The following is a 21,527-nucleotide window of genomic DNA, read 5'->3' as shown; positions in this document are numbered from 1 at the left end:
ACCAATTTTTTCCACTTAAGGAAAATATCACACTTCATTTTTATTTTTCATAGCATACACCCAAACTCCTTTGGAAAAAATCATCAACAAAAGTGACAAAATAATGCATACCACCCAATGAAGCAATTTTGGTAGGCCTACATACATCTGTGCGGATGTAGTCTAAAATACTATCAGTACGGTGGGTAGCAGCGTCAAATTTCACTCTTGTCTGTTTTCCTAGAATACAATGTTCACAAAATTCAAGCTTACATACCTTTGCACCCTTTAACAAGCCTTACTTAACCAATTGTTGCAAAAAAATTTCACCCGCATGTGCCAATCGCATATGTCATAACCTAATTGTATCTGAACCTGCATCTTTCTCAGAAACAACAGCTACTGAGCCAATAACTGTACTATCTTAAAAATAATACAAGTTATTTTTCCTAATACCTTTCATCACCACAAGAGCACTTGATTTAACTTTTAAGGTTCCATCTTTCAAAATAATAGTGAACCCTTTAGATTCTAAGGCACCCAATGAGATCAAATTTTTCTTTAGGCTTAGAACATATCTAACATCAGTCAAGGTTTTAACAGTTCAATCTTGACATTTCAACTGTATTGAACCTATTCCAGTTGTCTTACAGGTATTATCATTTCCCATTAAAACAATCCCACCATATAATTTTTCAAAATTAGAAAATCATTTCCTATTGGGACACATGTGATAGGAACAACCGGAATCCAAAATCCACTCACCATAGTAATGTGTCGAAGATGTTCCAATAAGAGAAAAATCTGACTCACTTCCATTACGCTTGGCTATATAGGCATTAGAAGGTGTTTTTCTCTTATTCTTTTGCTACAATTTAGAGCAATCTTTCTTCCAATGTACTTTCTCATGACAAAAGACGCATTCATCTTTAGCCAGTCTCCCTCGAGATTTACTCCTCCTTCCAGGTTTACATCTCTGAGGACGTCCCCTTATTGTTAGTGCTTCTGCTACTGTTTCCTTATGGACCCTATGATCCTTCTTTTTGCATTAACTATTAATCAATGCAGTACAAACAACATCAAAAGTAACTTTATCCTTCCCATACAATAACGTGGTGGTGAGATGTTCATAATCATCGAGGAGAGAATTCAATAACAAGACCTTATCCTCATCTTTGACTTTTTCATTCAAATTCAACAAATCAGCCAAAATTTTATTGAAAGCATTTATGTGGTCATTTAAAGAAATACTTGGTTGATACTGAAAGCGAAACAATTTCTTTTTCAAATAGAGCCGATTTTCCAGACTCTTGGTCATAAATGTACCTTCCAATGTCTTCCACGATTTCTTTGCAGATGTCTCCCTCATAACACAATATTTCTGATTTTTAGCGAGATACAAACGAATTGTACCACATGTCTGATGGTTGATCTTTTCCCAATCTTTGTCGCCCATGTCCTCTGGTTTATCACCAAGCAACATCTAATTCCTAATGGTACAAGATGTCCATCACCTCACATTGCCACATCCCAAAATTATTGGTACCATCAAATTTCTCCACCTCAAACCGAGCATTAGCTATCGTCTTTAAAGATGACGACAAAGCTATTAGGGTTGGAGTTCGTGTGGAGCCATCTTCCACAACTATATATCCAATAGAAAATCGACATAACAAAAGGTCTGGGATGAATAGTACCACACTTATCCCAACGGTGTCTACTCGGTATATCCTACGAATTTTCGCTTTGACCAGACCGAACTCTAGCGTCACGGTCCGACTATTTTCACACCGTTGTGAAGGGCCGTCCAGCGCTAGCTAAAGCACTCTTACTTAACTAGCCAGCCCATCATTTACCAACATTCATCCACAAAGCACTTTCATTAACATTCATTCAGCTAGCAGCGAAAACAATAATCAATTCATGAAAGCCATGGCAAGCAAGCAGTAAACATTGAAGCAAACGTAATTCATTAACAAATCCTCCGTTGACATGGTGTACTTAGCGAGGGAGGCAAGTAGGCTAAGCACGTTGACAATTGCTAGTGAGTTTTATAATGACTGATGAACACTCACCCTCCCCTAAAGAGGTTTTTATGTAATTATCATATTGGCACTAAGAAACATCAAAGTGACCGAGGAGTCATACTGCCTTATTTGGCTTACAAAGACTCTACTAGCGGAAAATAACCCTACACTAGTATTTACATGATGGAAACCCATCCCAAGCACACGAGATAAGCGGTCACAGGCAAGCATAATGCCCTGAACAAGCTTAGCTCGTGACATTCTCCCCTACTTATGTGGTCGACGTCCTCGTAGACTTTTGGCGATAAGTACACTTCAACTTTGTCCACGAATGGCTTCAAATCTTCCGCAGAAATCCAGCTGATTTCTTTGTCATCAAGGCGCTTCCACTTCACTAGGAACTTCTGCCGCTTCTTCCTTGAGGGTATGAACTTTCTATCTACAAGGATCTCTTCAACTTCATGTCTGTCAAGCTGCATTGTCTTCAACTCTGCGCTGTTTGACTGACTTCTGCTCAGGTTGTTGGTGTTGGCGTTGAATGGCTTGAGGCAGTTGACATGAAACTGCGGTCTTCTCCCTTTATTTGCCCACTACTTCATCTGTTTAAAAGCTTTCTCTAGATAGGCTTGGGCAAACTCTGCATTCAGTCTCCCTTCACTGGTGAAGACGTACGCCCTGGAACTCTTTCGTCTGTACGGCTCACCCACTGTGTGAGGTAACAGCGGCAACTGACCTGTAACACGCTCAAAAGGGCTCTTGTTGGTTGTTGAGCGCCATTGGGCGTTGCCACAGAATGGAGCCACATCAAGTAGTTGCACGCCATTCTTCTAGTTGTCGTTGACACAATGGCACAAGTACTCATCTAGTAGCTCTCTAAATCTCTTCATCTGTCCGTCTGTCTGTCGGTGAGAACTCGAAGAGATGTCAATATGTGACCTGAATATCCTGAAAAATTCTGTCAAGAAGTTGTCAGTGAACATTAAGTCTCGGCCACAAATAATAACTTGGGGAACACCCCAATGTTTCATAATAGTCACAAGGAACAATTGTGTCGTCTCCTCTGCCGAACAGTACTTTGGTGCGGCCATGAAAGTACCATACTTCTTCCGCTCCCCCTTGTCTTGTTGGCAAGTGAGACAAGTTTTGGTATAATCAACCACATCATCCCGCGTGTGCGGCCAATAATACCTCCCCAGTAGTCCTGTCATTGGAGTCATTCTCCGCAAATACCCCTCAATGAACTTCCTGCAGTATTTAGTAAGGCCAAGAAAGGAATGCAACTCCTTCACTATCGTGGGGATCTTCTGTTCTTGAATCATCCTTACCTTCTCCATACCCCTCCGGATACGACCTTGTTCAACCACTTGACCAAGGAATTTGTTGCTCCGCCGAGCGAAAAGAAATTCTCCTTCTTCACATCCAGACAGTTTTCCCTCAGCCTGTCGAACACCTTCTGTAGAAGCTCTTCATGTTTCCTCTGAAACAACACCAATGCTCCCAATGGTGTTTTGGAAGGGCGAACACATCCCGCTTCCAATTCATCAAGTTGCTTCCCCAACTCTACTATCTCTCAAGGCGCAATCCGACATGGCCCTTTAGCAGGTGGTTTCACTCCTGATAACAACTCGATCGCATCCTCCACAGTCCGTCGTGAAGGCAAATTGTGAGGCAGCTTATCCGGCAACACCTCTTTGTACTCATCCAACACTGCTTGGATGGTCGTAGGCTCCAGCTCTTGGCCTACTTCTTTGTCTACCACCACCGTGGCTAGACGTGTCTGCTCACCCTTACCCAATCCTTCATTGAGTTGTATGGCTGAAAGGGACTTCCCGTCGTCTCCTTTCGTTGCAACGACTTGCACCATGCACGAGTGATCTCCCATCAGACACAGGGAACTAGCCGAAGGCATCAGCACTGCCCTCGTCCCCCTTAGGAACTCCATTCCTAGAATGACTGGAAAGTCATCCAATGGCACCGCTGTGAAATTCGCATGACCTTCCCACTGTCCAAGCTTTACAGCCACTTGCTTGGCTACTCCTAGAGTAGGTTGGGCTATAGAGTTAACTGCTTTCATGCGTCCTGTATCCTTCTCTAAGGATAAGTTGAGTCTCCATGTTTCCAACTGCGAAACAAAATTATGAGTAGCCCCCGTATCCACCATAACGCGAGTACTCTTCCCATTTATCCTCAAGTCCACAAACATTAACCCTTTTGCTCGTGTAACTTTCGGTGTTTTTGCCTGCTTTTCCAATGCGTTCACCAGCCGCACTGAACCCAACCTCGGGGCATCATCCTCTTCCCCCTCACTTTCCACCCCTTTTCCCGAAGTAGAAGCTTGAAAGGCATTGAGTAAACTCTTGTGTTTACACTCACTCATTTTGTGAGATCCACCACACAAGTAGCATGAAATTTTACTCTTCCCCTTTCCATTGGGTGTGTTGAACCCCTGAGACGACGAAACTTCCTTTGAGGTTGATGATTCAGAGTCGGCTCCCCCACTCTTGGGTTTGCCATTCTTGAAAGACTTTCCACCGTTTCCCTCTCCGCCAAACCGTTTGGATGAAGCGGTATCATCACCAGCGTAGTCAATCAAGCGTTCTGTAGCTGCTTGTGCAGCTGACAAGTCTTGAACCCTTTGCCTATGAAGTTTAGTTCTTGCCCACGGTTTCATCCCCTCTAGAAAATAGAACAGCTTCTCCTTCTCCGACATATCCCAAATATCCAACATTAAAGCAGAAAATTATTTCACATATTCGTTGATCGACCCCGTATGCTTGAGATCTCTCAGTTTTCTCCTTGCATTATACTCAACATTTTCAAGAAAGAATTGGACCTTGAGCTCTCTCTTCAAGTCTGCCCAACTATCAATTACACAGCTTCCATTTTCAATTTCTCTGTACTTGGTACGCCACCACAGTTTGGCATCACCAATCAAGTACATGGTCGCAGTATCCACCTTTGCCTGTTCTGAGGCCATCCTCACAATGCAAAAGTACTGCTCCACATCAAACAAGAAGTTCTCTAACTCCTTGGCATCTCGGGCACCCCCATACGTCCTGGGTTCTGGCACCTTGGTCTTGCTAACTCCCGAAGTGTTGGAGTTCCCCATAGCAAGAACCATCACATTCATCTTTGCATCCAGATCTGCCATCCGGACTTGCAAAGTTTCAACTGTGTGGCGAAAGTCCTCTGACATGTTGCTATCAAACCTGCTTGACATTTTTGTGATCCCATCACCTCATCAACAAGTTCTCTCATCTGGGCTACCTCCGCGGCCATAGTGTTGGTTGTTGTCTCAACCTGTGCTTCCAGCACGCTGATCCTCTCAGCAGTGTTTGGTATCATCGTCACATACCAAAGCTTCCCAAATCCAACAACGAAGGCAATTGAATTCACGTAGCAACTCAACCTTGGACTCTCACCAAGTGTCACCGACTTGGGCTCTGATACCAAATGTTACGGTCCGACTATTTTCACACCGTTGTGAAGGGCCGTGCGGCGCTAGCTAAAGCACTCTTGCTTAACTAGCCAGCCTATCATTTACCAACATTCATCCACAAAGCACTTTCATTAACATTCATTCAGCTAGCAGCGAAAACAATAATCAATTCATGAAAGTCGTGGCAAGCAAGCAATAAACATTGAAGCAAACGTAATTCATTAACAAATCCTTTGTTGACATGGTGTACTTAGCGAGGGAGGCAAGTAGGCTAAGCACGTTGACAATTGCTAGTGAGTTTTACAATGACTGATGAACACTCACCCTCCCCTAAAGAGGTTTTTATGTAATTATCATCCTGGCACTAGGAAACATCAAAGTGACCGAGGAGTCATATTACCTTATTTGGCTTACAAAGACTCTACTAGCAGAAAATAACCCTACACTAGTATTTACATGATGGAAACCAATCCCAAGCACACGAGATAAGCGGTCACAAGCAAGCATAATACCCTGAACAAGCTTAGCTCATGACATCTAGGGAGTGACTGAACCGCAATGGTCTCTGAGCACTTTCTTAGACAAGGTCTTTCTAAGCATCAAAAAATAAAATTAAGGATCCTAACAAAGAAACACCTTTGTATCGGCACTATTCAACCTGGCTCTGATACCAATTGTTGTGCCGAGCACCCCACTTGTGCCAAACATCAATACTACAACTATTGCTATTGAATATATAACCAAACTAAAACAATGCATAAACTAATAATCAAAGACAGCAATAAAGAACAACATAAGAATTTACAAGGTTTGGTAAAGAATTACCTACATCCTCGGGCGCCAACGATCAATCCACTATTTCCATAAAATTAAAACTTGGGAAAATTTCAAATTACCAATAGTAATTAGAAATACCTTAAAATACAAATACTATTTGTAACTCTACAAAGTGGGAGAGCAATTTACAAATGGTGAGGGAAGCTCCTTATATACCTTCAAGCTAAAGGTTTAAAAAAAACCTTCCCACCGATGTGGGACTAAAAACCAACACGGGGAACTCACATTCAATTCCAATTCATATTCATCAATAACTAACATACAAGATGGCTTTCACACACTATTTATGAGAAAGTCTAAACACAAAATTACACACATACCCCTAAAACTACATGAATTACAAACAAACCCCTACCTTACACAAATGTTACAAACAAGGACCCCAAAATTCACACAATATTATACTAATAAAACTAAATACATAATAAACTACTACTTAAAGCCAATAATCCCTTAACCCAATTCTTCTTAATTATTCTCCAACATGGCTCTTCTCAAGATCTTGCTTCTTGTCCTACATCAACTCTCCCCCAGTTAGAAAAAATTCGGCCACGAATTTTGAAATGTTGGAGAATCAAAAGGAAAAAGCAAACTTGGACTCTTCGAAAACTAGTGCTTGAATGAGACAAGAAATAGCATTCCATTGGCAGCGCCATAGACTTGAGTTGATAATTAGCATCAATGAACATATCGAGGATGACAAACTCAACGATAGGAATGTATGAAAGATTTTGGATTGCATTTCCTTGCTCGTGGTGTTTTCAAGTTGAGTAAATGAGACTGAATCTTTGCCTTGGTTAATTGGTAGAGCGGACTTCAAAACGATTTTCTTCCCATTATAGTGGAAGACATATGTATTCTCAAGCCCTTGAGTCACACCCAAATCATCCAACCAAGGAGAACCAAGAAGTACATGGCCAATCTTCATATGTAGGATATCACATCAAACATTAGCCAAATATTCACCAATTAGGATGGGAACCAAACATCTTTCATAAACATGCACAATAGATCAATCCAAGACATCTCGTAAGGCTCCATGACGTTTCAGATGAAGCTGCATTCGAGTGACTCCATTTATGGAAACCACATTCATTGGAGATCTTCCATCAATAATGATTTCGCAAACCTTTTCTCTGCAATTCAGAAAGGTGTTGAAGAGCTTGAAATTGTGCCCAAGGTATAATAAATGGCATTCCTTTGTCCTATAATTTGTCATCATGTTGCTGAATTTATGCATATATATATGCTGCAGCTTTATATCACCAACAGCCTTTTAACACAATTTCACACAAGCCTTACTCCCAATTTCTCAAAAACTATCTTCAATTCACCTTGATATTGGTTGTCCTGCTGAAATGAAACAAAATCACAGAAAACCCGCAAATTCCATAGCAGCAAAACCTGATTTTTTATGCTGGCAGAGACAATTTCTAGGGTTTCATGCCAAGTCATTACGCTTGCTTACAATATATCGTGTCTGCGATTAAAATATCAAGCTGCAGATCAAAATCATGGTGAAACTCAAAATATCATGGCTGAAAGAAATTTCTCACAAGACAGGAAATTAGACATTCTCACGCACTTCGCCAGCGCGTGAGGTGAGTTGCTGGTGGCAAGATTCCGGCAATGAAACTTCAGGAGACTGCAGTCAGTGGGTGAGGAGCACAGTGGTGGTGGTGGCGTGATGAGAAAAACACAAGACACTAGGGATTCCGGAAGGCTGATGGCTGGAGTATGTTTGGCCAGCACGTGGGGGTTCCTCCGGTGGTTAGAAGGCGATGAAAACTTGTGTGAGGGTTTGGGGTGGTTCTGTTTTCAATGGGATGGGTGGTGTTGCAGAAGGTGTCTGGAAGGTGGTTTTTTTGAAAAATGGGACACAACTGAAATTTCAGAAGAAGTTCAGAAACTGCAGAACTACTTTTCAGTTTTTTTTTTTTTTTAAACTGCAATTTCAGAATAGAGAAGAATCAGAGAGAGAATGATGAAAGCGAAATAGAGAGAGGAAAACACAAAAAGGAAGAAGAAGAAGGGAGAAAAACAGAATAGAGAAGAAGGGAGGATTAATACAGAACAGAGGGTGAGAGAACAGAACAGAGAAAAGAAAGAAGAAAGGAAGAAGGAGAGAAGAGGAGAAGAGTGAGGGAGAATGGGTGTACTGAAAGCTAGAGAACAAGAAGAGAAGAAGAAAGAAACAGCAAATAGGGAGTGAGAAGTTACAGAACAGAGGAGAGAAGGAGAGAAGAAGAAGAGAAGGTGAAGAAGCAGCAGCAGAGGGAGATAGAAGCTGCAGAACAGTGGGAGGAGGACGAAGAGAAGAAGAGGGGGAAGAAAAAGATTGAAAGGAAAAGATGGAGGAATTGAAATGGAAGAAGGAAATTATGGTTGGGCTCTGATGCCAAATGATGAAGGGGCCGCATCAAGGTTCTGCAGCCATGGGAGCATTTAGAAGAAATAGAAGAGAGGAAGGAAAGGGAAGGGATGAGATAGGAGATACCAGGGGGAACTCACGTTCAATTCCAATTCACATTCATCAATAACTTACAACATGGCTTTCACACTCTATTTATAAGAAAGTCTAAACACATAAAATTACACACATACCCCTAAAACTACATGAATTACAAACAAACCCCTGCTTTACACAAATATTACAAACAAGCCCCCAAAATACACATAATATTATATTAATTAAACTAAATACATAATAAACTACAAATTAAACCGAACAATCCCTTAACCCAATTTTTCTTTATTATTCTCCAACATGGCTCTTCCCAAGATCTTGCTTCTTGTCTTACATCAATTTGTCAAAGAAATTGAGAATAGGTGAAATAAATGCTAAAAATTGGGGATTCAAATCTGGTTTGGAGCCATTCACCTAAAATAGCAAAGATAACAAAGCTTATAACTACTAGCCTTACACTAATAGTTCAAGGAATCACTCCAAAAGAGAATAATTGTCTTACACTTTTATAGGGTTTACAGTAATCAATTTGCAGCAATGTTAATTAATACTATTCATTATAAGTAGCTGAGAAAATGAATAAGAAGCTTACATAGGACTCTCGTTAGCATAACAGTAATAACAACTAATGTCAACCACTGGAACTAAACCAATACTGACCCTAGATAACTCAACATTCACCAAGTAAAAAAAAAAAAAAAAAGATACAAAGAAAAATTTGAAATTCCTAATATGCCCTAAAATAAGACCCATGGAAAGTTAAACATAACCTCGAAATAGCCAGTAAATAGTACTGTATCATGAACAGCACGTGCTACAATACCATGAATCATACCACAGCAATGCTGTAAACAGTAACAAAGCCTAAAATTCAATTTCAGCTCCGAGGCAGACCTCTTTCATTATCATCCAACAAAATCAATACTTCTTGCTAAATTTGCCTCTTCTGTTTTCTTTTTAATTAAGTTTTCAGCTCCTCCCCTCTCTTATTTTTAATCAGAGAAAAGGGAATGAATCAACTGAATAATGATTGATAAGATAAAGATTGTCCATTTCTCTATCCTCAACCTGCTATGTTAGATCCAGTTCTTCCTTTTCACCATTAGCTATCCAATGGGAAAAACACTGTTATTACATCTTCTTGAATCCGTATCACTAAAAACATTTTGGCCCCAACAAGTTTCCCTCCCAGCAAAATTTCTTCTACCAAGCATTTCAATTTGAGATCTTTCCCTAACAACTTTTGCCAGAAACCTCACTTGTTCAAAAATATCACAAGACCGAAATCTACCATGAGGTTCAGATTAGCAGCACCAAGCGATTACAGGCATCAATGATCCAGATTTTAATTATTTCATGATGCATGGTACATATCACATATTACCACACAAACAAATAGTTCCATCCAGTTGTGTAGACATTTCCCAATACTAAGTGTCTCATAGCATTTAAAAAATCTAAGGGTTAGATGCTACATCAACACTTCCATGCTTCAGTCAGAAGCAATTTAATTTCCATGTCCATTAACCGAATTTCAGAAGCTGTCAATGTGATATGATATTGTAATCGTCAGACTTCATTCTCACACTCACAAGCCAAAATATGCAACCTAATTAACCCATTCTTCTTTCAGTTTTTGCAGCGCCAGAACTGGCAAGTTGGACGCTGTTCTGGCACCGACAAGTGGCATATGAGTTACAAGCAAGGTCTTAAATTACGATTTCAACTAAAATTTTGAAGCTCCAGAAATACAGAAATTTCTACGGAAATGTTGATTTTTAATGGAAATTTTGATTTTCAAGGTCAATTTTGATTTAGATTTCGATTTGAAAAAACAATGGAAATTAGTAGTAATGTTGTAACTTCAGAAATGATTAATAGATATAATAATGTAAGTTTAGGAATAATATATTACAAATTAAATACATCTATGTTGCGTATGAGTCGCAATAGTTGTAATATAATGCGTATAAAACATAGTTAATATAAAAGAAATTCATAATCATTGTTGTAACTTGCCAGTTTAATTTTACATATAATTTCAAAAGATGTTGAAATAATATTTTGATACAATGAAAAAAACAAGATAAATTAACAGAGAAATTTCACCTTGCGTCTAAATCTTACATTTGAATTCCATGGAAATATCATTCAATAGCTAAAATTTTGAAAAAATGCACTAAAATTTCGAGATTTTGATAAATTTTGGATGATTCATTGAAATTTTGACAGAAATTGACTGAACCTACAAGTGCCAGACACCAGCACCCACATCACTGTATCACCTATTTATTTATTTTAATAATGGAGCAGCCATAAATTGATCAGCTACCCCCAGGTGTAGTTCCTTAACACTCCCCAATAACCTCATACCAACCAGGTAGTTGGGACAAGATTTGAACACCTGGCCAGCAGCAGACATCACCCATACACTTAGCAATCGAAGTGGCCCATGGTGGGTACCCATTTGACTGTATTTAACACTTAAATGACCTATCGAACATAATTGTTTTGAGGCCACTTTGTGAATTAAAATATATTTCACCAAGCGAATTGCTTGTACATAAAAATAAATAAAATAAATAAAAATATATGAAAAAATAATAAAAAATAAAAAATAAAAAACAAAAACAAGCATAAGATCAGATTAAATAGAGACAAGGGACCCAAATTTGTTAAACAATAAATTCAATAACTACACAAAAATTTAAAAAAGAAGAAATGCAGGCAGATGCTTTCTAATAGTAGCAAAAAAAACTAGAGAGAAAATCATTAACGTTAATAACCATATATTTTAAGTTAGTGAATGAACATGAACGGAAAATTTTGTCATACTTACGTCCAAGGCATTGTGAAGAAAATATGAAGGGGTACCCCGAGAGCTTCAGCAACATGCGCATGTCCTGCAGGCCAGAGCACATATAAGAAGGTGGGAGAGGAAGAAAAGAAGCGTCAAAATACAAAATATACATGAAAAAAATGAATTTTATAGCCACCATTATGGAAATGGATTACCAGTGGGTTCTCTGTTTGCATCCCCATCAATGTTGTTTTTAACAAGACAACTGCCTATTGAGAGTTACTTACCAACATCATCAATAATTCAAAATGCAACACATATGACATCCTTCATATTATTAACTTCATCCTATTAATTTATTTCCATTTTATAAATTTGACTGAACTCACCATAAGCAGGAGGGTTTGCAATAATTGCCTGGGCTCGAAAAGGAACTCCAGTTTCCATATCTGGTTCTGTGCATGCTGGAAGAAGAGATTCAATAATAGCCTTTAGTTGCTTTCTCTGTATAGCTATTTCTCCTGGTCCAGATGGAATGAGACCTTTATTTCTGGCCATGACTGAAATTTTAAAAGAGGGTGCGAAGCATATAGTTAGTCGTGTACAAAGAACCAAGAAAGTGAAAAATAAAAGCATGAAAATATCAACTACCTTTCAGACCTGAACTACTAGAACTGAAAAAAGGATGTGCGACATGGCCAGCATGTAAAAGAGTTAAACAGAAGCATGGAATGCAGTCCAAAGAACATATGTTAAATGTGAAGTAGCAAAACAATTATAACTAAGTAAGAAACTTTAGAAAAATATAAAGAGGATAATTGACATGTGAAATCCAAGCAAAAAGAAAGTTGAATCAAAAACCACAAATAATTTATTTCCTTAATTTTGGTTTGAAAAAGTAACTTCATTAATAATTTTTAAAAGCTTTAAGAAATTTTATGAGGTATTATAGTTTGGCTTTGAAGCAACATGAGACTTATGGGCAAAGTCTGTGCCAATCATTTCCATAGGTTCACAAAATATTTTTCAAATGCTACCAGAAAGTATCCCAACTGCTTTTCAGAATTCATATTTTTCCCCAAAGCTAACCTTGAAATTTACTGAACCGTATTTTGGGTCTCCAGAAGATTGTAGAAATAAAAAAGCTTAATGAAGGAAGCTGCTCTCTATCGACCTCCTTTCTTTTCTCATACTTTAGAGAACTAAATGGAGGCTAAAGTTCCCTCCCCATTTTAAAAACACATTTTAGAAACATATTCTCCTTTAATAACTACGAGCCCATTCCAACATTTGTTCTATTTTGCTGCATTACTTTGGGTTTTTTTTTCATTTTTTTTTTTAGACATTTTAGCTTGTGTTGTTTTTAGGCTGTATCCATAATCTAAAATATGTTTCCAAATTCTGAACCAAAATACATGCTTTGACATTGGATTGTTGAAACTGCAGTATGAGTTTGCAAACGTATCTAATGTTACCCATTTGAAACAAAGAAAAAAATAAATGTCTCAAAACAGACCCTAAAAGTGTGCTTGGAAATAATTTTGTTTCCCTTTGTTCCATTTTAAGATTCTAGTAACCTCTGGCCAAAAAAATAAATTGTTTGGCAAAATTTATTTTCTTGAAAATAAAAAAGCCAAAATGGATGAATTTGAAAGGGAAATAAGTTTCTTCCAACTGTTTTTGGCAATGATCATGTAATGCCATTTCCTGTTTTCCTTATAATTGGAAACAAAATAAAATCATGTCTGTTTTTATGAAGCAGCAAACAGAAAATATGCAGCAGTTCCAAACAAAACTAAAGTATATTGGTGCTAATATTTCAGACCAGCACAACAGGCTAGTGAAGGCTGGTTTAATTTTTAGAGGTTGGGAATTAAATTTTTTGCAAAAGCACAACCAATGTCTCGGCAGCCAAATCAAACCAATCTTTAGTCATCAAAATTTAACTACACAGAGACAACAAAATGGGATATTATTAACTAATGGTTAAAAACATTGTCCCATGAGACTCCTTGACCATAGAAGACTTAAAACGAAAAAGGTTAATACAGAAAGGACACATAACACAAAATGTAATCAAAATTACCAGCACATAAGAAGTTGAATTGTGTTGGAAAACAAATAATATAAATAAATAAATACCCTAAATTCTTACATCCTGCCAATACCCGAGGATCACCGCCCAAAGGATAAAAATCTATGCCTGCCGACTTTACAAAAGTGCAGAAGTTAGCATGAGTTGCCAATCGAACATGATGACCAAATTCCTGTAGGTAAAAAAGAATCTTTAAAAATGACTAATAAAACATGCTGAAGATAAGTGACTAACAAGGTTTTTCATCCTGTCAGCTTAGGATAATGTAAGCTTGCAACTCATGATACATCATATCGCACCATAATAGAAGCAGTTTGAAAACCAGTTTACTAATATTACAGATCATAAACAAATGGCAATTTATAATCCATCAATTCATGAGGCCTAGAAATCAACAAAAATAAAATGCAAAAAATATCAATATTAAGAAAGAATGAACAATCAAGCTCTGTCTGTGTCATGCACAGCAGTAAATCAACTTCATCATTACAGTTATTGACAATACCCATGTTGCAACACAATTACAAGTGCAACTAAGAGTATAGGGCAATGAAAAATTATTTAGCAATGCAACCCAGGATACTAGATTTTCAAAGAAGAGGTCAAGGAGCAAAATTAATAATAGTCTTGAAGGCTTCAACTTAAATCAACAAAGGGATGCAAGAGAGAGAGAGAGAGAGAGAGATCCAGAAACAAACCTATTGCATACAACTGCAACTGCATCAATTATAGTTTTATATACCCAGCAAAAATACAAAAAGACTCCGCATTTAGATCTTGAAGAAATCATTGATCACTTCTACTATGGGATTAGACGCAGTTTCACTATTAATGGATTTTGACATGGTCTATTATAGATGGATGGCTAGGATTACATTATTATTCTTATTTTAAGTTAATGAAATAGGTAGATCAGAATAAAAACTGAGATTGCTTAGTAGCTTCCTGATTAATGACTGAAAAGAGAATAAAGTTATCTACTTTGTCAAGAGTTTCAAACCTAAACATCATTCAATGTAATGAGAAAAGTGCCGGAAAACAGTATATCAATATACCATATAATCATGAACATTTTTTTTTGGGTGTGGGGAGGGAAGAACCCAAAAAAAAAAAAAAAAAATAGGACACTGAAAAAATGACTAACAAACAAAAACTTTCTTATATTCAAGAAAAAGGCAAAAAGAATTATTGCAAAAATTAGTTTGAAATCTTAGCATTGTGTCATAAAAAACAATTAAATTAAATCTAAATGAGCAAAAACAAAGAATTCTAAGAATGGCATGCAAAACTCAATAAAAAGATATTTGAAAATGCACTCATGTGTAAAGTGAGAAGTGAGCACAACAAACAACATTGTTTATAGAAAGGACTACAGTTGCTGAGTCTTACTTGAAAGACACTTGCAGTCTTTGTTGTCCTAACTCCCTTTATCAAATAAGGACTCATCAACACAGGACTGACTGGATTTCACATCTTAAACAAAAGCACCAAAACAATTACCATATATGATGACGATTAGGAGAAGCTAAAAAACCTTGCTCTGTTGAAGTTTGAACTCAAACTCAACCACCATCACTATTAATACAAAAGGTTAAATGTGTCAAGCAGACATGCACCAAATAATGAAGAAACAGTGCTAATAAGCAATTAATTTAGGCTGGAACTAGCTTACAGATAAATTGGCATGGGAATTTAAATTTATTTGGTGCTACTTTTTTTCCAAAAAAAATTGGAGTAGAATCATGACTTTTTACTAAAGCTGTGTGTGTACTGAACTCTTCCTGGCAACTTTGGTTCTGCTTGGCTGGACAGCATTCAAGGAATGGAACTAAGTCAATTCTGATTTTTGAGCTAGACTAGTAAATGAGCCAGGCTCAAGAAAACCCATGCTAAGTTCAGCTTAACTCAATTGTTCTATATTTTATGTGAATAATTTGCTTGGGAAACCAACCAAAAAAACAGATTAATGCATTTGGGAATTGACCAAAATGATTATTATATTTGTTCTTGGAAAACATAAACACTACCAGCACAATAATTTTAAGGACATGGAGGAAATGAAGGGAGAGAGATAGGTAGAGCCATGCAAAATGACTATGGAAGAAATAGCAATTATGGCGCTAAAAGTATCAGACAACATTTTAGACCCATACTTTTCAACAAAACACACACACAGAGTAACCTCCCAGATTTCTATCTCCATTCTCTTCATCCATGGTCACCTCCTTCATCATCCTTCTATACTTTTTGCCCCTCCTAATCCATAATAATTCTTTTTAAATGGTTTGTTGCAGAGCCAATGTCATTTGCACCAGATATTGAATGAGATTCCAAATTTTCTCTTCTAAGTGTTTGCTCTTGTAGATTGTTATTTGCGAGAGAATCTTCTTGCTGCACCATGTGGATTTGGGAATGAGACTGAGCATGCAATACGAAGATATTCAAGTTCAGTGATTCAAACAAACTAAAGCAATCTGACTATAAGCCTTGCCACACAACAACCAAAGAGGGTTAGAGAGAGAGAGAGAGAGAGAAATTGAATAGGATTATATAAGATCAATTCAAGTTCAAAACTTCAAATCAATCTTAATGTCATGCAACTTAACCCACCAAAGCCCAAATAACCCTCCCCCTGCCATGGTTTGGTTGCACCCTACTCATCAGCATCACAAAAATCAATTCTTGCAGCCAATGACCACACTAATTTTTGTAGAAATCAATACAATCTTATTGAACAAGATTTTTGAAAATGAATTAGAATGAAATGTACAGCATAGAATCAAAAAAATATGATTTGGATAGAGAGGTTGGCAGCAATAATATTCGCAAGATTTTGGGATGGAAATAGAATTCAAAACTATAAATACTCATAAAACAATACATTTGTTAGATAATAATTTCACTGTATGGGGTAGCAGAATTTTTTTTCTGAAGGCCCGTACATTAATTTGTTCATCATATATTCCAATGCTCAAGGTCTTAACCTGTCAAACATAAGGACATAAGTTTAGACTACAAGAGCCAAGTTCAGCCACTTCAAATGTTGCAATTTAAGACAATTTCAGACCACCCCACTCAGAATCCAGTACAGAAAAACCTACACCGAGTAATGGTCATTCAGAGATTAGATTTCCTGCATATATCAAAAGCACTTGAGTTTACCAACAAGGCTACATTGGATCAAGCTATGGGAACCTGTCACAAAGTTGTCTTAAGGGTTAAGGCCCAAACTGAAATCTATGCATAGAATCTTCTCAAATTATTTAAAGAATGGTTCCTGCCTAATCAATCTCAGCTATCCTTATTTAGAAACAAGAAGCAACAGGTTTTAAGTCAGTTGATCTTCATCTAATAATTAATAATGTCTTATTATTAATAGGAATCTTTAAAGGGATGGGGTGGTGGATCTCCTTCCAAAGTGGCAGTCAGAATCCATAGGCAGGATGTCGTGAGGTGCACCCAACAGAAGACAGTGTGAATCCCAAGATGGGCCTTCCAGTACATCCATTTGAAAGGTCTGTCAGCTGGAAAAGGTAATATTTGTCTAATGGAGGTAGGCAGATATTGATTAAGATCGCTTAATATAGTCTGCCACCTATTTTGTGTCTTTGTTCATGATCTTAGCAGTAGTAGCTAGGAGATTTTAGAAGCTAGAGAGAGATGTTCTGCAGGCAAGCACTGCAAAATGGAAATTTCACCTTGTAAATTGAAATAATGGCTCTCTAATAAGGAGAAAGAAAGGGGAGGGTGTAAGTTTGAGGCATTTGCAGGGTTTCAATGGGCATTTCCAGCCAAGTGGTTATGGAGGCTCATAGTGGGAAATGAGCCCCCCTGGAAGAGAGTAGTTGAAAGTAAATATGGTCAAGAAGCACACGTTTACAAATGAGGCCAGGCATTCTCATGGGATTAGGTCTTGGTTGTTAAGAAGAGGAAAAGGAATTATACAAGCTAACTGCTTTGATGGTTGCAAGTGAGAATACGATTAGTCAAACTCGATATCAGGGGCAGATACAAAGCTCTGCAAGACGCTTTGAAGGCTCTGTTTAGATTGATTGTAGATAAGTATGAATTGGTATTGAATGTGGTTTTTGTTGAAACTAAAATGGAAACGGAGCCTTGATGAGCTGTAGAGATAGACAACAAAGCTGCTGGAGTGTCGGTGCTAATCCCAGCTCATCCCATTGAATCACCCCATTAAACCCTCATTACCATCTTCCATCTATGTCCATCCCCATTCATATATATAAATGTGTGTGCGTGAAATAAAAATGTGAATGTGAGTGAGTGGAATTGAGTTGAAGGTGAGAGAGAGGTGTGAGAAAGAGTGAGTTGAGTTGAGTGGAGTGCAGAGGCCTCCTCCTCCTCTTGTATTTTCTCCTAGTGCTAGTGAAATTCAGTGTGCTCCGTGGATGTAGGTCAGTTTGGACCGAACCACGTTAAATCTTGGTGTTTATTTTGCTTGTTTATTTTTGCTTGTGTGTGATTGTTGCTCCTAGATCTCCAACAATTGGTACAAGAGTCAGATTGGAGCAAAACCGCCAAATAGGAGCCTCTGCCCAGTATCTCAAAATCAAAGTTTTGAGCACACCTGCATGTTCCTCTCGATGAGACAAAGCCAACGGTGGAAACCGGAGATCGAACGGAGGTCTCACGAACCCACGCGCGCTCCAAGGAGTCTGCAGCATCTTCACGCGCCTTCACACGCCCCCACGCGCCGATCAACTCATAGTGTGTACTGAAGCTTGAAGAAGAGCTAACATCAACGTCCCGTCAACACGCGTCAGCGCCACGTGTCATCCAATCAACTGCCACATTAGCAGATGGGACCCATCATGCCACGTTAGCAACTAAGACCCACTTTGCCACGTCATTAGCCACGTTAGCAGTAACAGTGTCAGTGACGGCGTCAATTAACGACGTCAGCATATTCCGTTAAAAGGGAGAATATTCAGTTAAATTTAACAAAGTTTGACCAGGTTTTTTGAAGCCATTTCAAGTTTGTTTTTCGAACAAGTTGAACCATTTCTAAGGTTTTCGGCTGTTTCGGATCCAAACATGTTGTCCATTTGAACTGATTCCATCTCTAGATAGGTGAATCGAGATGTCGAACGAAAAGAGCTCAAAAATCGAGATGTTTGACGGCACCAATTTCAATTTCTGGAACATGCAGATCGAAGACTACTTGTTTGGTAAAGAGTTGCACTTACCATTGAAGGAAAAGCCAGAATCCATGACGGAGGACAAGTGGGAGTTGCTTGACCGAAAATCTCTCGGAGCTCGTAAGATGACACTAGCAAAGTCTGTTACCTTCAACATCAAGCACATGACAACCACGAAATCACTTATGGATGCGCTTTCCAATATATCCGAGCAGCCATCAGCTATCAATAAGGTACACTTAATGAAAAAGTTATTTACCATGCACATGCTCGCAGGTAAAAGTTTTAGCAAACATCTGAACAATTTCAACGAGCTGTCAGATCAACTCGCCTCAGTTGAAATTACGTTTGACAATGAGATTCATGCCTTACTGATTCTTAGTCAGTTGCTTGAGAGTTAGAAAGGTAGTGTTACTGCGATCAGTAGCTCCGCAGGAAAATCAAAGCTCAATTATGACGAGGTCATTAGCATAATTTTGACGAAAGAGATCAGGATACGATCAAACAATGCTTCCACTTCAAGTTCATCCGGAGCTTAGGAGATCTTTTCGGTTGCACCTGCATGTACCAAATAAGAGGTATATGAATTATTTACTTCTTATATATGGAGGAGAACCCGAATACTATGATGAAGCATGTCAGGCGAGAGATTCAAGCAAATAGGAGCTTGCGATGAAGGACGAGATGAAGTCCCTCACCTCCAAAAAAATGTGGAAACTAGCTAAGTTGCCCAAAAGTAAGAAGGCTTTTGACAACAAGTGGGTGTATAGGATCAAAGAGGAGCATGATGACTCCAGGAGATACAAAGCCCGGTTGGTAGTCAAAGGCTTCAAGCATAAGGAAGGAATCGACTACACCGACATCTTTGCACCAGTTGTGGTAACAACCATCAGATCAATCTTGAGAATTGTTGCCTCGAAGGGCCTACATCTCGAACAGTTGGATGTGAAGACGGCAATTCTTCATGGTGATCTAGATGAGGAGATTTACATGCACTAACCAGAAGGATTCTCAGTGAAAGGTAAAGAGAATCTTGTGTGCAGATTGAAGAAGAGCTCGTATGGTCTCAAACAAGCTCCCAAGCAATGGTACCAAAAATTTAAGAGCTTTATGCGCAGGAAAGATTTTCAGAAGTGCAATGCCGACCACTGTTGCTACTTCAAAATGTATCAGTCTAGCTATATCATTCTATTGCTATATATAGATGACATGCTAGTCACAGGACCAGATATAGAAGAGATCAAAAAATTGAAGCAGCAATTGTCAGAGGAGTTTGACATGAACGACTTGGGTTCAGCAAAGCAGATACTTAGGATGCGAATCTCTAGAGATAAGCAACAGGGAACGTTGGGGTTATCTCAGTCAAAGTATATTAGTCGTGTTTTACAAAGATTTAACATGAGTAGCACCAAAGCAATAAATACACTATTGGCTGGTCACTTCCGCCTTTCCAAGGATCAAGCTTCCTAAACAGATGAAGAGAAGGACTTCATGGCTAAGGTACTTTACGCCTCAGCCATTGGAAGTCTCATGTATGTTATGGTTAGTACCAAATCAAACATTGGCCAAGCAGTGGGAGCTGTCAGCAGGTTCATGTCATATCCAAGGAAGACTCACTGGGAAGCAGTGAAGTGGATCTTAAAATACCTACATGGCACTATTGATAAGTACCTATGTTTCGACAAAGGAGGCGTGAAAATTCAAGGGTATGTTGATGCCAATTTTGCAGGTAAAATTGATCACCGCAGAAGCACCACCGAATATTTGTTCATTGTTAGCACAACAACTGTTAGTTGGATGTCACAAATACAAAAAATTGTTGTCCTATCTACTACAGAAGCTAAGTATGTAGCAGTGACAGAAACTAGCAAAGAGATGATTTGACTTCAAGGTTTGTTGACAGAACTCGAAATAAAGTAGGTGAGAAATGTTTTGCATAATGACAGTTAGAGTGCAATACATCTGGCAAAGAACTCTACATTTCATTCCAAATTCGAACACATTGGACTACGTTATCACTTCGTCAGATCTCTGTTAGAGGACGAAGTGCTGACCCTTAAAAAAATCCAAGGTAGCAGGAATCCAGCAGATATGTTGACAAAGGTGGTGACTACAGAGAAACTGAAGTTGTGCTCAACTTCAGTTGGTCTTCATGCTTGAAGACAGATTTGAGCACATCATTTACCTATATACTGGTTGAGATGGCGTTTCCGTCTCCAAGTGGGAGATTGTTGAAGCTAAAATGGAAACGGACCCTTGATGAGCTGTAGAGATAGACAACCTTGATGAGCTGTGGAGAGCCAACTTTGATGCGCTGGAGTGTCGGTGCTAATCCCAGCTCATCCCATTGAATCACCCTATTAAACCCTCATTACCATCTTCCATCTATATCTATCCCCATACATATATATAAATGTGTGTGCGTGAAATAAAAATGTGAATGTGAGTGACTGGAATTGAGTTGAAGGTGGGAGAGAGAGAGAGAGAGAGAGAGGGTTGTGAGAAAGAGTGAATTGAATTGAGTGGTGTGCAGAGGCCTCCTCCTCCTCCCGTAGTTTCTCCTAGTGCTAGTGAAATTCGATGTGCTCCGTGGACGTAGGTCAGCTTAGGCCGAACCACGTTAAATCTTGGTGTTTATTTTGCTTGTTTATTTAACCTTTTGTGTGATTGTTGCTCCTAGATCTCCAACATTTTCATTCAAGGAAAATGCTATAGTGTGGACTT

At 38.5% G+C, this 21,527-nt stretch overlaps 1 protein-coding gene across 2 annotated transcripts in view; it reads right to left on the bottom strand.

Moving 5' to 3' along the window:
• The window catches only part of LOC131162399 (sterol 3-beta-glucosyltransferase UGT80B1), a 109,865-nt gene that overhangs the window by 67,354 nt on the left and 20,984 nt on the right, over positions 1-21,527 (bottom strand). For both annotated transcript variants that reach the window (XM_058118845.1, XM_058118844.1), the window contains 3 exons: positions 13,705-13,816; positions 11,939-12,109; positions 11,589-11,652 (listed from right to left, as the gene is read on the bottom strand). In XM_058118845.1, the coding sequence (XP_057974828.1) occupies positions 11,589-11,652; positions 11,939-12,109; positions 13,705-13,816 (347 nt within the window). The remainder of the gene's footprint in view (positions 1-11,588; positions 11,653-11,938; positions 12,110-13,704; positions 13,817-21,527) is intronic.

The sequence above is a fragment of the Malania oleifera genome, chromosome 8 (genome assembly GCF_029873635.1).
Source record: "Malania oleifera isolate guangnan ecotype guangnan chromosome 8, ASM2987363v1, whole genome shotgun sequence".
In the NCBI taxonomy this organism is placed as follows: Eukaryota; Viridiplantae; Streptophyta; class Magnoliopsida; order Santalales; family Ximeniaceae; genus Malania; species Malania oleifera.
This window is presented reverse-complemented; position numbering and strand designations above follow the sequence as displayed.